The 14,893-nt window shown below is 45.4% G+C and overlaps 1 protein-coding gene and 1 long non-coding RNA gene across 2 annotated transcripts; one reads left to right on the forward strand and one right to left on the reverse strand.

Moving 5' to 3' along the window:
- The first annotated feature begins 5,929 nt into the window (after positions 1 to 5,929).
- Positions 5,930 to 8,756, forward strand: LOC123191192 (uncharacterized). The gene is made up of 3 exons (XR_006496758.1): positions 5,930 to 6,789; positions 6,900 to 7,089; positions 8,640 to 8,756. It is a non-coding gene; the product is annotated as an uncharacterized lncRNA (long non-coding RNA).
- LOC123191191 (putative disease resistance protein At1g58400) lies at positions 7,081 to 14,581 on the reverse strand. Its single transcript, XM_044603983.1, has 11 exons — positions 13,680 to 14,581; positions 11,022 to 12,942; positions 10,774 to 10,874; positions 10,406 to 10,589; positions 10,098 to 10,205; positions 9,856 to 10,001; positions 9,338 to 9,479; positions 8,604 to 9,214; positions 8,380 to 8,530; positions 7,700 to 8,266; positions 7,081 to 7,618 (listed from the first exon to the last, which is right to left on the reverse strand). Exons 1-11 carry the CDS (start codon positions 14,441 to 14,443, stop codon positions 7,538 to 7,540), a joined length of 4,776 nt encoding a protein of 1,591 aa, XP_044459918.1. The 5' UTR covers positions 14,444 to 14,581; the 3' UTR covers positions 7,081 to 7,537.
- Positions 14,582 to 14,893: the final 312 nt, after the last annotated feature.

The following is a 14,893-nucleotide window of genomic DNA, read 5'->3' on the forward strand; positions in this document are numbered from 1 at the left end:
CTCCATCCACGCGGGATGCTTGAGCACACGGCAAGTCCATTTAGTGACTTTGACGGAGACTTGCGAGTAGACGGAAGGTTCAACTTATGGCGTTCGAAACGCTCCAGGTTAATTGGACCGTAGCTAAGATGTCCACGTCAGGATTTGTTGTATTACGTGGAGGAACAATTCGTGAGAGAGAGAGAGAGAGAGAGAGTGAGATGTGTATTACACCAGTTTTTGACTCACAAAACCGTTCGATGAACTCAAACAGTAAAAGTTGTGCGTTTCGTGGAGTCAAACAACTTTGCTTTTTGATCATCTCATTCTAAGCATCTCTAGCTGATCCCTCAAAACTGGTTAACTCCTTAAAATTTTCATTTTGAGGAGTTAAACCGGGCCAAGCTGATCACACATCTGGTTTAACTCAAAAAATTTACTCGCAGCGTCAGCCGCTGCTTATATTTACTCGGCCGCGGCTCGTTCTCGGATAAATTTTCCCCTCACCCCGCACCCTCCAGTCTCCTCGCTCGGCCGCTTCCACTCTAGCGCCACCCTCCTTGCCTCCGTCGGCCACCACACCTCACCGCCAACACCCTGTAGCACCTGTCGCTCCTCCGCCCACCTCAATTCGGTCGCTAGTCATCAACGCCGCCGGAATCAACGCATCTACGCATGTCGCTGCTGTTGCTGGTTTTGGCGCACGTAGACCCCTACGCCGCCTCGCGATATGTCTTCCTCCTCTCGGCGATCACATCTCATTGTTCGTCCGACTACCAGCACATCCTCGTCCGTCGGTCGGCCATACTAAGCCCTCGTCTAGCAACTCATCGGTTTGCCTCTGCCGATCCTCAGTCGTGATGAGTGTTGGCAGCTGGTGCTGCTTCTGGTCTCAAAGACTAAGGAACATCTCGGAAGGGTTTTCTACAAGTGTGAACTGGAAAAATTGAGTGCAATTTCGTGTGATTTTTCTTCGGTTTCAAAGCAATTTGAGCTTATTGTATGCTTAATGTTATGCAAAAAGGTTGCAACTTTTGGTTTTGAGAAATAACACATTGATCTTTTGATCAAGTCGCATGAGATGAGATTACGGAGGATGGAATTTCCAAGTTTGAGGAGGCAGAGAAGAAACAAGTGTGCAAACTAGAGAAGTCAACAGACAAAAGCAAAAATGTTAGCAAAGAACATAAGGAGATGGAGGAAGTATTGACTTGACTTGTAAGAGTTGTCAAGGAAGTTGTGTTCCTATTGAAGTGTGTAATTTTTCATGTTGTTTTATTTGGACCAGTTCTCCTAGTGAGGAACTAGTAAAGTATGTGTAACACTCAATATGTGGTCCTTGTCCTCACCAAGACTTTGCAATCCTCGTTGAGGCTAGAAGCACATATTTGTATCATACATTTATTCTCATATGCCGGTGTACAAGGTGAACATCACACCAAATATAACTACTTGTGAATAGAAGAGTTTAAATACGACTGAAACAATAGGGAAAACATATGCCAATATCGTAATATAACACCATTCAGAGGTCAACATGACCCAACATTACATCATTAATGCAGCGGAAGAACACGGGTCCGAGTATGAAAGAAGCAAATGTTACCTAAGAGGCGAGATAAACAAATGATGTCCACCCTGTAATCCCAGGCTGCCAACCAACCGTAATCCTAATCTTTACTAGTCGTCGTCGAATAAGAACTCCACGTAAAATGTACCACGCTCTCGCCTTAGAGCCAAGCTTTACCTGAACCAGTACATGCAGCTGGTGTTGTTGTGGCAAGGATGAGTCTTTTGGACTCAACAAGTCTCATCACCAAGGGCACCAAGACATTTTCTATCCTTTTTCTGTTTTTTACTTTTGTTTATACTTTAAAATATTTCAAATATAATTACAAAAAACACACTACAATTTTTTTTAAAGTATTTGAAAAATATTGAACAAGTATTTAAAAAAAATGTGGAACAAACATTCAGACAATACTGAACAGGTATAGAAAAATTGTTGATCATGTATTAAAAAATGATTAATTTTTTTATCATGTATATAAAAATGTTAATCAAGCATTTGCAAAAAAATGCTGAACAAGTATTTAAAAAGTGTTAATTAAGTATTTGAGAAATGTTAAATGTGTAAGAGAAAAAGTTGACCATGCATTAAAAAAATGATGAACAAATTTTCTCATGTATATAAAAATGTTAATCAACCACTTGACAAAATGTTGAACAAGTCTTTGAAAAATGTTAATCAAATGATAGAAAAATGTAAATGTCTATAGAATAAATGTTGAACATTTATTCAAAAAATGATTATATTTTTATTTGAAAACTATTAATCAAGCATTTTTAAAAATAAAAAATGATAGAAATGTTGACAACTTACTAAAAAAGTATTAATCTTGTGCTTCAAAAATGTTAATTAAGCATTCATTTTTTAAATACATGTGTATAGAAAAAATGTTGAACATGTATTAAAAAATATTAAATATGTGTATTGGAAAAGTATTAGACGTGTATTAGAAAAATGTTGTTCACATAGACAACAAATTTATAATGAAAACCTAAAAGAAACAAAGAAAACCAAAAAATGAAACCCAAAAAAAAGAAACAAAATAAACCAAAGAAAAATAAAACTGAAAAATAAAACCAAAGAGAATAACCAAGAAAGAAACAAAGAAAACCAAAGGAAAGAAATAAAATAAAAAAGAAAACAAAAACAGAAGAAAACCATAAAACCGGGAAGAACCGAAGAAAACAAAAAAGAAACAGAAAAGAAAGATACTACAGGCTGCAGCGACCGACACACTCAAGCGAACCCAAGAAAGGCAACGAACGGAAAAAAACACTACAGTGAGCGACACACTCGAGCGAACCAAAGAAACGCAGGGAAACAAAGAAACCGGGCCGGTCCAATACGACCGCGGGGGGTGGGGGTGGGGGTGGGGGGGGGGGGGCAGAGGAAAATCTTCTGCGAGCCGGAAGCTAGCCTAACTGAATGCGAGATATAGCGCTCGCGCGTGATATATGAGTTACCCAGTGTACAAGGGCATCACAGAGATGCCGGCCTAGGTCCTCTGGAATGCAGGCCCAAATTGCACAAAGCATGTGTTGGGAAGCTGAAAACCAAGTGTACGTCTTCGCACTCGGTGTGTGGCCATGTGTCTCCTCTCCAAACGGTGGTCGAACAACAAAAGACATCCTTTAAATACATATATATTATTATTTTTATAGCAAATTTCATAATATATGACCTAAATCAGAAATATCACTTATATGACCCCATCGGCCTCCCGTAGGCCGAAGATGTACTTGTAGGTCTAACCGAAGCCGAAAAGTGCTTTTGGTCCTCTTCAAGAGTAGAGTTTTTGGGCCAAAGAGCAGGCTGAAGAGCACTCTTCTGTCTGTTTGTAGCCCGAAGAGTGTCCTGGGTCCATTAACTAATGGCCGAAAACAAATGTGCATACTAAGCTAGCAACTAATTATTTTATGTATTTGTGCTACCACGTTCTTATAGCAACAAATGTATCACTTCTAATTAATACCCATGTTATGTCTTACGACTTTTATTTGAATTTCAAATTGCCGAACATATACAGGATAGCATCGGATGGCCGCCTCCCGCATCCGTGTTCATGGACAAATGCCGAGGGGAATTTGCGAGTCAGCATTGAAGATACCCTTGTATGAACTTATTTAGGGCTAGTCAGTTGAAACAAGGAGGGTCAAATTTCTTATCTTTCTTGGAGCAGTTTATAGAAGGGTAGGACGACCTCCTTCTTCGGCTTTGGGGGCATCATGTAGCTTTTCCTGCAAAACAAAGCAGCGATGCAGAGCTGCCTTCTGCTATACTAACAGTGGTATCCTTCAAAAAGCCATCGAACATAAGTTCTGTCAATGTTATTTTATCATCTGAGCTAATCTCACATGCCTCTAGATTTGGTGGAGAACATAGAAAATGCCACAAGATTCCATTTTCACCCAAGACCTATACTATACTGCCATATACACTGCATACTACCTACTCTATTGTCTCTGTTCAAGGCCTCTTTGATTCACAGGATTCGAAAAATATCGGAATAAAAGAAAACATATGATTGAAATGTCATGGTCATTTCAATCCTATACGATTTTGGGTTGTTTGTTTGCATTATAAGAAAAACAAAGGATTCTTATGGAGAGGATTAAGTGGATGCTAGAATTTCTATGAAAAGTAGTCATCGGAGAGCTCGGTTTGGATGTTTGCATTGGGAGCCTTGGCATTGCATTGGATTGAATACCAATATCACAGGATATTGATATTGAGATTGAATGCAAATATTTCTGTTTGGATGTTTAGGTATTCGGAACACCGACTTGATATTGAGGTTGAATGCCAAAATGGTGCTTACAATTTACATGTTTCAAACTGAAGTATCCATGACATGTCCATGTATTTGAATGATCCATCGTCCAAGGAAGCATGTGCGTGAGGGAAGCATCTATAATATCTTGGGCCGGAAAGAATACAACTGCTCTTGCTATTGCTTGCAACAAACTCAGCTTCGTGCACCTGCAATCAAAGTAGAGGACGCACAGAGAGAACAGACTCCGAGCACAAACGTACCCAGGAACGGACTCCCGCGGCAGATTTCCATGGTGGAGGGGTTTCCGCAGTGGCTCGGCGGGGAAGCACCCGGACCAACAGCCGTCAAATGGAACGGGAGGTGCGGAGATCCAAGTGGCAGCCCGTCACATGAAGCGGCAGCAAAATCAGACGCAATGCTCTTCACGCTAGGTTCAGCGGCGAGGTCCATGTTTGCCGATGGGGTACTTCTCGTGGTGGAGGGATTCCTGCCGCGGCTCATCGGAGCAACCCTGAACTAGTCGATGAAGGAAGCAGGAGGCGCGGGGACCCATGTAGTCATCACCAGCTCTCATGGTGCGGCGGAGGTGTGGCCGTAGCGGTAGCCTAACGCGGCGCCGCGAGAGCTTGGGTCAGCGGCAGAGTCCGGCACCTCCGTGACTCTCGCAGGCTGTGCAAGGAAGGGGTGGTGGCGAGGGGAGTCGCGGGCTGGAGTGATGGGCGAATGCCAGGTAAAACCGAGGTCGGAGCCTCCGAATTGGTCGGGGGAGAGTGCGTGTGGAAAAAGAACGGCTCGATATTTAGCCTCAATTCCACGATTGAGTACCATGCGCAACCAAACAGCGATATTCGGGGCAAACCTGGTATGAAGGTACAGCGAAACATGTCCTAAAAAAACGAAGCGAGACGTGCATGCATGCATGCATGCATGAAGGCTGCAGCCTGCAGCCCTGCGTTGCTGCATCGATGGCACAAGCCGACGAGCGCGCCTGCTCCAGCCAGACGTGCTTTTTTTTTGAAAAATCAGGCCACCTCGGGCCAGACGTGCCTACGGGCCAGCACGTTTAGCCAGGGGCCGTGCCTGGGCCTCGAAGGCCAGCACGCGTGCCAGCCCGGCACGGCCCGAGTAGTTCGCGTGCCTGAGCGGGCCGTGCCGTGCCTGGCCCGTTTATCTCAGGGCGGGCCGTGCCGTGCCGGGCTGGCCCATTTGGCCAGGTTTGATTCGGGCTAGCGAATGCCAATATCGAAATCTGGGCCTCAATGCCAACATCCAAACCGGGCGGAAGAAAATTCCTACACAATTCAATCCTATGAATCAAACAAACAACATAGTAAAAAAAATCCTAAGAATTCTAATCCTGCAAAATTCCTATGAACATTCTTTGAATCAAAGGAGCCCTTAGTTTATTCTGAACCATATGAATTTTGTAATAAAGTAAAAATCGGAGGAGTCCCTTCTTATATGATAAAAAAAACTATCTACTCTACTTAGGAAAATACTTAGAAATCGGTGGGAAATGTTTTGAATAGGGGACGTGGGACTAAATAAAAGCTTCGGTCACCCGCAAAAAAAAAAAGAAGCTTCAGTAGCACTGGTAGCAGCCGGCATTTTCTGCCGCTCCGCCGAGGAACGACGGGGACGCACACGCTCATCCTCCTCCTCACACGGTGGCGGTCGCCTGCTCCACTGCTCGCCGGCCTCGAACCGATCACATATACCCCGCGCGGGATGATGCCGCGACCAAACCCCATCCAGCGCAAGACCAAAGGGAGAAGCAGAGGCCCGCTACATTTTGGTGGAAGGCACGGCGGCCGGCGGAGCGGCAGAGGAGGCTACGCTCCGGCCGGCGTGGGGAGAAAGATGCAGCGGCGGTCGATGCGAACAGAGAAGACGACAAGAGCAGGCCTATCCCCTTCCTCCCAGGGCCTCTCTCAAATACCGGCCCAAGTTTTAACGAAGAGCGGCATACGGTCCAAAGCGGGACACGGCGACCGCCGAGCACCAGCCTCGCCCTCGCCGGAGAGAAACGGGGCTCGCCACCGGCTACACCGTAGGCGTGCGTCTCCGGATGTTCGGGCTCTGCCGGACCTCTTCCTCGCCAACCACCTCCGTCGCGGCTACTCTGAGTTCGTCCACCTCCGCGACGCCTGCCACCTGTTCGACCCAATGCCGCGGCGGGACCTGTCTCCTGGCGCTGCGCCATCTCCATGTACGCGCAGCACTGCCATCAGTCAGTAACACTCCGCGGCCCTCTTCGTGGCAGGGCGTTCCAAAGGGCGCGCGACGGCAAGGCACTCAACAAGTTCCTGCTCGCCGGCGCCGTAAGGACCTGCGCCGTGAATCACTTACTGCCAGTCAAAGCTGTTTAAGTGATACGAAAGATAATATGGCACGGAAGCGATCTCGTGGCTACCAAGTTCCAATTTCCTGCTGTGCTGCATTGCTGCGTGTTCTAATCTGAGCTCAGGTACATATTGTGTTATGAATCTGTATGAAGAGTCGATGGTAATCCAGGGGAGCTGCTCCATGCAAAGAAGGAAATATGTGTGCATTTGATTTTCTGTGTAACTGTTTCAGGAGATCAGGAGAATTCAGCTAATGTTCCCAACGTCAGCAATGCGGTTGCAACCTACGCTGAAAACAGCAAGTCAGTCAAAACCAAACAGTTCGATCAAGTCCTTCTGCTCAAATGCATGCATGCACAGGGTGCTTTTGTCCTGTTTGATGATGCCGTGATGGTGATCACATGACCTATGCCGAACTTATGGTAAATATTCATTAACCACAAACTCGTCTTTCTACCATAATACATTTTCAGCCTCTATTTGAAAACCCATGATGGTGAACATGCTTCAGGCCTCACATATAGAATTAGTAGTACAATATATTTTATTATGATGATGAAACTATTAATATCTGTTACTGATCAATCAACAAAATATTATTAGAAAGCTACCATAAGACACATTAGTGAGGTCAGACCATGCTAAGGAGATGGTCTTATAAGCTTGAGCCAACTGCGATCTCTGCTTCAAGACAGGGTATTGATGTATGTCACAGATGTCTAGATGTCTCTAATGTTCCCTTTCAATCTCAGTCACGTTGTTGCTGAGGTTCAACATGGTTTGCAGTAGCTTGGTTGCACCGTGTCCCTGATTGGAGCCCCTGATGACCTAGAAATATTCTCTTCTGCGTCCCCTTCTGGGTCCAGACAGTTAGTCTGTATTCCCAAACATCTCTTGAACCCTTGCAGACGATTCAACTGGTAGGTCCTCCTCCTCTCCTACACCTGCCACCTTTTTGGCCACAAATGACAGGAAACACTTAGTTTCTGCAAGAATAAGTTGATTGCGATGGCAACTAGGATTATAACATACCTCAGCTTTGGAATTCTCAGGGAATTGATCTTTAGCATCCCACGTTACATCAATTTCATCATGGCCTAGCGTCAGAACGTTGGAGAAGGTGGCAATGGCAGATGGTGTTGGAGACAGTGGCGGAGGCAGGGGGGGATCAACAGGGCCCCCGGCCCTCCCCGACATTAGCCACTTCTTTGCATTTTGGGCGTGAACAGTAAACTTTTTGTTATGTTTTGTTAATTGGGCCCCCCTCGAGATCATAAATTTACTATTCCTGCCTCCGCCACTGGTTGGAGAAGGTGGTGGAGATTGTGTTGAAGGTGGAGGTGATGCTGCAGGTTGAACACTATTTGAAGTGGAAGTAAGCAGTGATGGATCTTGTTCACAATTGCTAACATTTTCAATAAAAGTTTCAGTCTCGTTAAGGTCATTTATGATATCCACTATACTTGGCCTTCCGTGCCTATCCGTCTTCATGCAACTGAGTGCAATCTCAGTGCATATTTTCACTTGCCGGCATTGTGCGTCTAGTAGCTTGGGAGAACTCCATGTTTCTTTCAAACTTTTTCTCCAATTTCCTTCTACCTGTGTAATTGAAGTGTAAAGCTAGAATCACAACATACAAATGTACAGCATATCATAATATGGTTCAAAGTAAACATGGTCCTTTTGTCCAATCATAGGGATAGCTCCCTTACTTGATCAAGAAAATCTTGATGCTGCATTTCAGCACATTTGGTGTGGCCGCTAGGCCCTGCAATTATCTTGGTCATGACAACACCCAAGCTGAATATGTCAAACTTCTTTGAGACCGTGCCTCCATTTATGTATTCCGGTGGCATGTATCCACTACATACAGCAACATAAATATTAAAGATATATTCTTGAAACATGAGTTCATTTGCAGGAGGCATTTACTTACATAGTTCCTGCGCGTAAATTTTGCGTCACCCTGCAGGTTTGTTCTTCGTTGAAGAGCTTGGACAGACCGAAATCGGCAAGTTTTGGGGCCATGTTTTCATCTAGAAGTATATTGCCCAGTTTTAGGTCCAGATGGTAAAATGGTTTTTCCAATCCTTCATGAAGGTATTTTACACCTTCACACGTCCCTTTGATAATTTTGTAACGTGTTTGCCAATCAAGTACATTACATTTATCTGCAAATTTATTATACAAAGAGGTTATCAATGGAATCCAGACATAGATGACATTTTTCTTCACGTGCTTAATACGTATGTATGTAATATACATGAACTGGAGCGGCCTCATACCAGAAAGACGGTCGTGAAGGCTCCCCTGAGGCATATACTCGAAGCAAAGGGCTTTATGTATTCTTTCACTAAAAACAAATCTTCCTTCGAAGTCCATAGGTTGATGTTGTGTTTCATAGCAGTAGCCAACTAACCGTACAGTGTTTTGATGCTTTAGCATCATAAGGTTACGAAACTCACGTGTGAATTGTTCATTATCAATTGTTTGCAAGTTAGCATTGAGCAGCTTGACAGCAATCTCTTGTCCGTCATCATGCACACCCTACTCAAAATGTATGAACTATCAGAACACAAGATAGTATGTCAAGCAGAAAATGTAATCAAATATCAGGCTTTGTTTCTCTGTTGCGTGTCACACGTACAAACTTAGTGTCCTGAATCTTACCAGATAAACTTTTCCATATCCGCCTTCACCAAGTAGTCGCTCCTTGGAGAAATTATTTGTGATTTTTTGTAACAATGTCATCGTTAGACTTGTTAGCTCCATGGCTTCACTGGGTGACCTTTCTCCGGTGGTGGTGTGCCTGCTGATACAAATTAAACCATTACGCACAACTATCTTAGAGCATACTGCAAATTAACAATATACCAATATATACTATGTTTTTAAAGCGTTCCTAAGGCGACGCCTAGGCGTCGAAGCGCTCCCCCTCCGCTTTGGAAAATCGACCGCTTTGGGCGCCTAGGCGTCCAAAGCGCCTGCCTAGGCGTCGCCTAGGCGCCAAAGCGCCCCCCCTCCCTAAGGCGGTAAAGCGTCGCCTTAAAAACATAGAATATATACATATTGATATGCAGGTCAGGTCAATCGAGCGAGAGGCACAATATAGTGCATCATGATAACTAAATAACAGCCATAAAATCTGCATCGAGTGAGATAGTAGATGTATTAAGCCACGTCCGAACCTGCAGTCTAGGTTGCCAACTTGGGGGGTGTCGCAATTGCCACTGGAGGGAAGAGGGCCGATTGTTGACTTAGGGGCTTCCTCCAGCAGAAGAGCGGCTCCATCTGTGCTGTTAAGCAGTGAGAGTGTACTGCCGGCCGTGTCGACCTGTGTGTATATATGGGCAAGTGCATATTAAGAAGATGAAGATGCCCAGCCGGATGGTACAGATCAAACACCACAGAGTTGTTAGATAGTACTTACCCGAGGTGGATGTGGCTCTACATTGGTTGTACACTGGTTGCTGATACAAGCTGAAATGCTGTTGGTAGAGACTTGTCCTTCATATTCAGAACCACTCCGGCACGGTCCCTGCATATATGTGCGGTTAAAAGCACTCAGCGGTCAAGCCAAGTATATATGCAAATGTTAGCCAAGCTAAAGAAAGAACTATAGTAGTACTAATTAATCAAGTGAACGTGGAGAGTCGAATTGCTACATCACTTGCTGCATGAGTATAGTTATTATATATTAGTTCAAAATCATCATCTACCAGTGTTTTGTTGCCTTGCCTGAAATGAAGGGGAACATACGTCGGCGTTAGACCTCTTCATGGTGAGGGCTGGAGTGTTGCGGTGGCCTTGACCAAGTAGTCTCTTCGTGGAGAAATTATTTGAGATTTTCTGTAATAAGATCATCGGTAGACTTGTTGGCTCCATGGCTTCATGGTGTGGACTTTCTCTAGTGGTGGTGTGTCTGTTGGTACAAATTAAAGCATCATGCACAACCATCTTAGAACATATAAAATTAATAATATATATGCAGGCCGGGTCAATGGAGCGAGCGCCACGGTGCATAGTATATAGCGCATTGTGATGGCTAAATAACAGCGATAAAATCTAGATCGAGTGAGATAGTGAGATATATTAAGCTAGCTAACCTGCAATCTAGGTAGCCAGCTTGGGGGATTTGGCCATAGGCACCGGAGAGAAGAGGATTGATTGTTGACTTGGTGGCTTCCTCCGACAACTGAGCGGCTCCCTGCGTTGGTAGTTCAAAACAATCAGCGCAAGTATATATATGCAGATGATAGCTAAGCTAAAGAAAGAACTATAGCAGTAGTACTAATCAATCAAGTGAACGTGGACAGTTGAATTGCTACATCACTTGTTGCATTTTGATTATTACCTGAAATGGAATGGAACATACGTCGACGCCGTCCCATCTCTTTATGATGAGCACTGGACTGTTGGGGTGGGCTTGGCTCGCCTGCCTTAGCTCTTCTTCTGCGTTGATCACCTCCACGGGGCTGCAACCCCAGCAGTCGAGATGGTAGCTGACCCTCTCAAGGAGAGGCATGTTCCCCCGCAGACCAACGTCCGTCCCCACCCTGATTCCGCCAACCTCCAGCTCCTGAATCCTTGGAAGTGCTCCCTCTCCACATATCAGCTCTATGTTGGTGACGTACAGGTATGCCAGCACCATGAACTCGTGCTTGCCGGCGGTGTACAACAAACGGTTGCCGTAGCAGTGGATGTGGAGGCAGAGGGAGCGGAGCGACGGCATCTGCCCGAGGATCTGCACATGTTGCACCTCCAGGGTCTCCACCTGCAGCACCAGCTTGGAGAGTTTGGGGACACGCGAGTGGTGGATCCACGGCATCGGCCTGGGTAGGATGATCCCCAAGAGCAGCAGCTGCCGGAGCTGCGAGGATGGCACGCTGCCTTCCCAATCACGACTGCCAAGGCGTGCCTTCTCCTCTGCGTCGGACCAGACCTGCAGGACCTGGAGCTTCCTCAGTTTATGCAGGGACACCACCAGCTTCTTCTGCACGCCCTCGTCCACCTCGTCCAAGTGGATCACCAGCACCCGCATCTCGCTCAGCTTCTGGAGCTCGGCGGCGAAGTCCGGGGACTTGTCCGCCGAGTGCAGCCACAACTCTTCCAGGCACGTCAGCATCCCTACCCGACCCATCATCCTTGTGCCCTTGCCAGCACGCAGGCACCTAAGCTTCCTTAGCTCCTCGACGAACGGTGGCAGCTCTCTGATGCTAGTGGCCGTCACGTCGAGTATCTCTAGTAGCTTGAGGCGTCCTATTCTCCTTGGGAGCTCAGCCATGTGTATGCCGACAAGCCCAACATACTTGAGCACTTTCAATCTGCCGAGCTGCTCCAGATTGGAATCTCTCAAGGATAAATCACATCTCTCCAGATCCATTACACGCAAGTTTTCAAACTCCCGGAGTGGTGGCAAGCTGCTGCCGGGGCATGTGCTGGCATACAATGACAGCACCTCCCTCACTTCCAGCAGTCTACTGTTTTGACTTCGACCCACCATTGCTTCGCCTTCGTGGATGGCTAATCTATGAATGGGTATGGTTCTGGATATGCTCTCCTGCTTCATGCCTAGGCCTAGCACGGTGGAGAAATTCTCGCTGCTTGACAGGTCACGGATGACGCGAAGCATCAAAATGTGGACACGGCAACCACCTTGGCTGGGGTCATGAGGGCTCACTGCCCACTGGATCATGCACCTATCCATTAGCTCCTTGAAATAGGTCTCCCCAATCTCAAATGACCCCTCAGGGACAAGGCCTTCTGCAACCCACCTCCATATCAGCATATTCTTCTCGATCCAGTGGTCTTCTGGGAACAGGCTTAGGTACAGAAAGCATCTCTTGATATTATAGGGTAAAGCATAATAGCTATAGGATAACACCTTCCTTATGTGCTGGAAAGCCCCATCCTCCTTGTGCTCATCAAAACCAATAGAATCATACACCCCATGCCACTCTTTGCTTTGATGTTCTGCAAGCAACACACCTATCATAGTGATAGCTATTGGCACACCACCACATTTACACAAAACTTGATCTGACAGTGTATCAAATTCTGCATCATGGCTTTTAACTTGAGCTTTGGTTCGGAGCAACTCTTTCGAGTCGGCAGGGGAAAGTGGTTTCATTGTGTACACTGTGACACCAACTCCTTTGACAATATTTCGGTTACGAGTGGTGGTGATGATTTTAATTCCAGCACAACCCTTAAAAACAAGTTCAACAAAGTTCCATGTTTCCTTATCCCATATATCGTCGATGACAATTAAGCACCTAATCACACCAGAAAGGCCAGAATGAATGATCATGACAAAAAAAATCTGCTTCACGAAAACTGAAAATGCAGGGGAGAAGGTAGGAAGGATAGGAATACAGAGATGCAGGTGTTACCAATAACTCAGAACATTGTTTCTTTGTAAAATACTGAAAAAAATAGTTACCAACAGCTCAGTGCATTGTTTCTTTGTAAAGTACCAAACGTTTATATAAGGGCGTTGCAGCACATACTATACTAGAGATTTTTCCTAATTAACATGGTATTATAATAAGCATCACAATTTGAGAAGTTCATTTGTAATGGATCTAATCGTGTCACTTTTGTATATACAGCAACAAAATACAATCTTAAACTCGTATTAGAAATTAGTACTAGATAGGATTTAATGTCCACATGTAGGTACCACAGTACTGATTATACACTGACAAATAATAGCCCACCTAATTAACATATGAACTTGATAGATGAGATGTAATCTTTAAAATTTATTCACTATTTAATTACATGTAGGAAAGGAAACACACATGCACATGCACATTCATTAATTCATAATTTCTGTATTTATGTATTTTCTATGTACAGATAATTAAGATCATATATACAAACAATTTGTTTCTCTAGTAGTTTATAGTTATGGTAAATGAGGATACTATATGCATACACATAAAAACATGTCATCAGCTCACACCACTAGCAAGCATATTAGATATATTATCAGAATAACCATGCGTACCTCTTATCCACCAGGAAACTTTGCAGCTGGTTGGTTAGCTGGTGTTGGTCTGGTTCGTGACCATAGATCTCCATGTGAAGTCCGTCGAAGATGTACATCAGAACCCTCTTCATGTCGGCTCTCTGACCGATGGGAACAAAAGCTCCGCAATCAAAATCACCTTTCATCTTGTCGTAGACTGCTCGAGCAAGGGTGGTCTTGCCCATCCCCCCCATCCCGACAATGGAGACATGATCACTCTTGGACAGCTTCTTGGTTAGCTCGGCAATTGCCCCTTCTAGGCCAACATGGTTAGATTCCCTAGTGTCCGTGGCAAACATACGTGTGCTGACTTCCAATGAGGAAGTACTTTCCAGGGCACTCTTACAAGGATAAGGGCCATACCGTTTACTCACCTTCTCCACCTTCTTCATGATTTCTTTGACGTATCTGTCCATCTCTTGCTGAATGTTCACCTTGCTCACGCTAGGAAGGAGGGCACCCTTGGTTGACTCGATGCGTGCCATGAAGGAGTGGAGGTGTGTCCCGATGGCATGCGACAGCTCCCTGACCTCGCGGGCCCTGAGCTTCACCTGCGACTCAAGCTGATCCGGTGGCACGCTGGAGACATCCTCAAGGAAAGCGTCCATGTTCATAAGCTCGTCGTAGAGGTTCGTCAGCTCGTCCTTCATGGTCTTTTCCACGCACCACTCGTTGACGACCAACTTCACAAGAGAGGACATGATGCCGCTCAAAGAAGTTGAGACCACCGCCTCCATGGCCATGCTTGCACGGTGGACTCTCACCCTCTCTTGCTAGGTTACATCTTCTTCTTCCCTCTAGTCTCTACTACCTTTGGGAAGCTCTTGCTTGGGTTGCTTGGATTGGGAGCGTATAGATACTAGCTAGATCCAGGCATAAATAATTTGTTGGTCAGATCTGACCCATGGTGCCTCGCGTGCTGCTACGCAATGTCTAAAAATACAATGACTCGCTGATCTAGGCAGTAGGTGAGTGCAGTTCACGTGCCTCTGCAATTAACCTGATATTTACACCGAGATTCCCGCAACAAAAAAAGGGATTAAGTCCGAGGTAATCAAGGAGCCGTACGTCTTTCCACGCAGGATCATCTTATAAAAACACAGTTTTTGTCGCATTCTCAGATATTTACTCCGAGGTAATTAAGGAGGGTAGCCAATGCACTCCTATCCTCCCGTTGGGCTGTGCCAGCAACG

The sequence above is a fragment of the Triticum aestivum genome, chromosome 2A (genome assembly GCF_018294505.1).
Source record: "Triticum aestivum cultivar Chinese Spring chromosome 2A, IWGSC CS RefSeq v2.1, whole genome shotgun sequence".
NCBI lineage: Eukaryota > Viridiplantae > Streptophyta > Magnoliopsida > Poales > Poaceae > Triticum > Triticum aestivum.

What these genes read in the sequence shown, in the direction of transcription:
- LOC123191191 (XM_044603983.1), bottom strand. Translation starts at nt 14,443, where the DNA reads ATGGCCATGGAGGCGGTGGTCTCAACTTCTTTGAGCGGCATCATGTCC. An exon ending in GTTGGCAACCTAGACTGCAG is followed by an intron (nt 9,480 to 9,855) that starts GTTCGGACGTGG and finishes AATTTGTATCAG; the next exon opens with CAGGCACACCACCACCGGAG. An exon ending in GATATGGAAAAGTTTATCTG is followed by an intron (nt 9,215 to 9,337) that starts GTAAGATTCAGG and finishes CATTTTGAGTAG; the next exon opens with GGTGTGCATGATGACGGACA.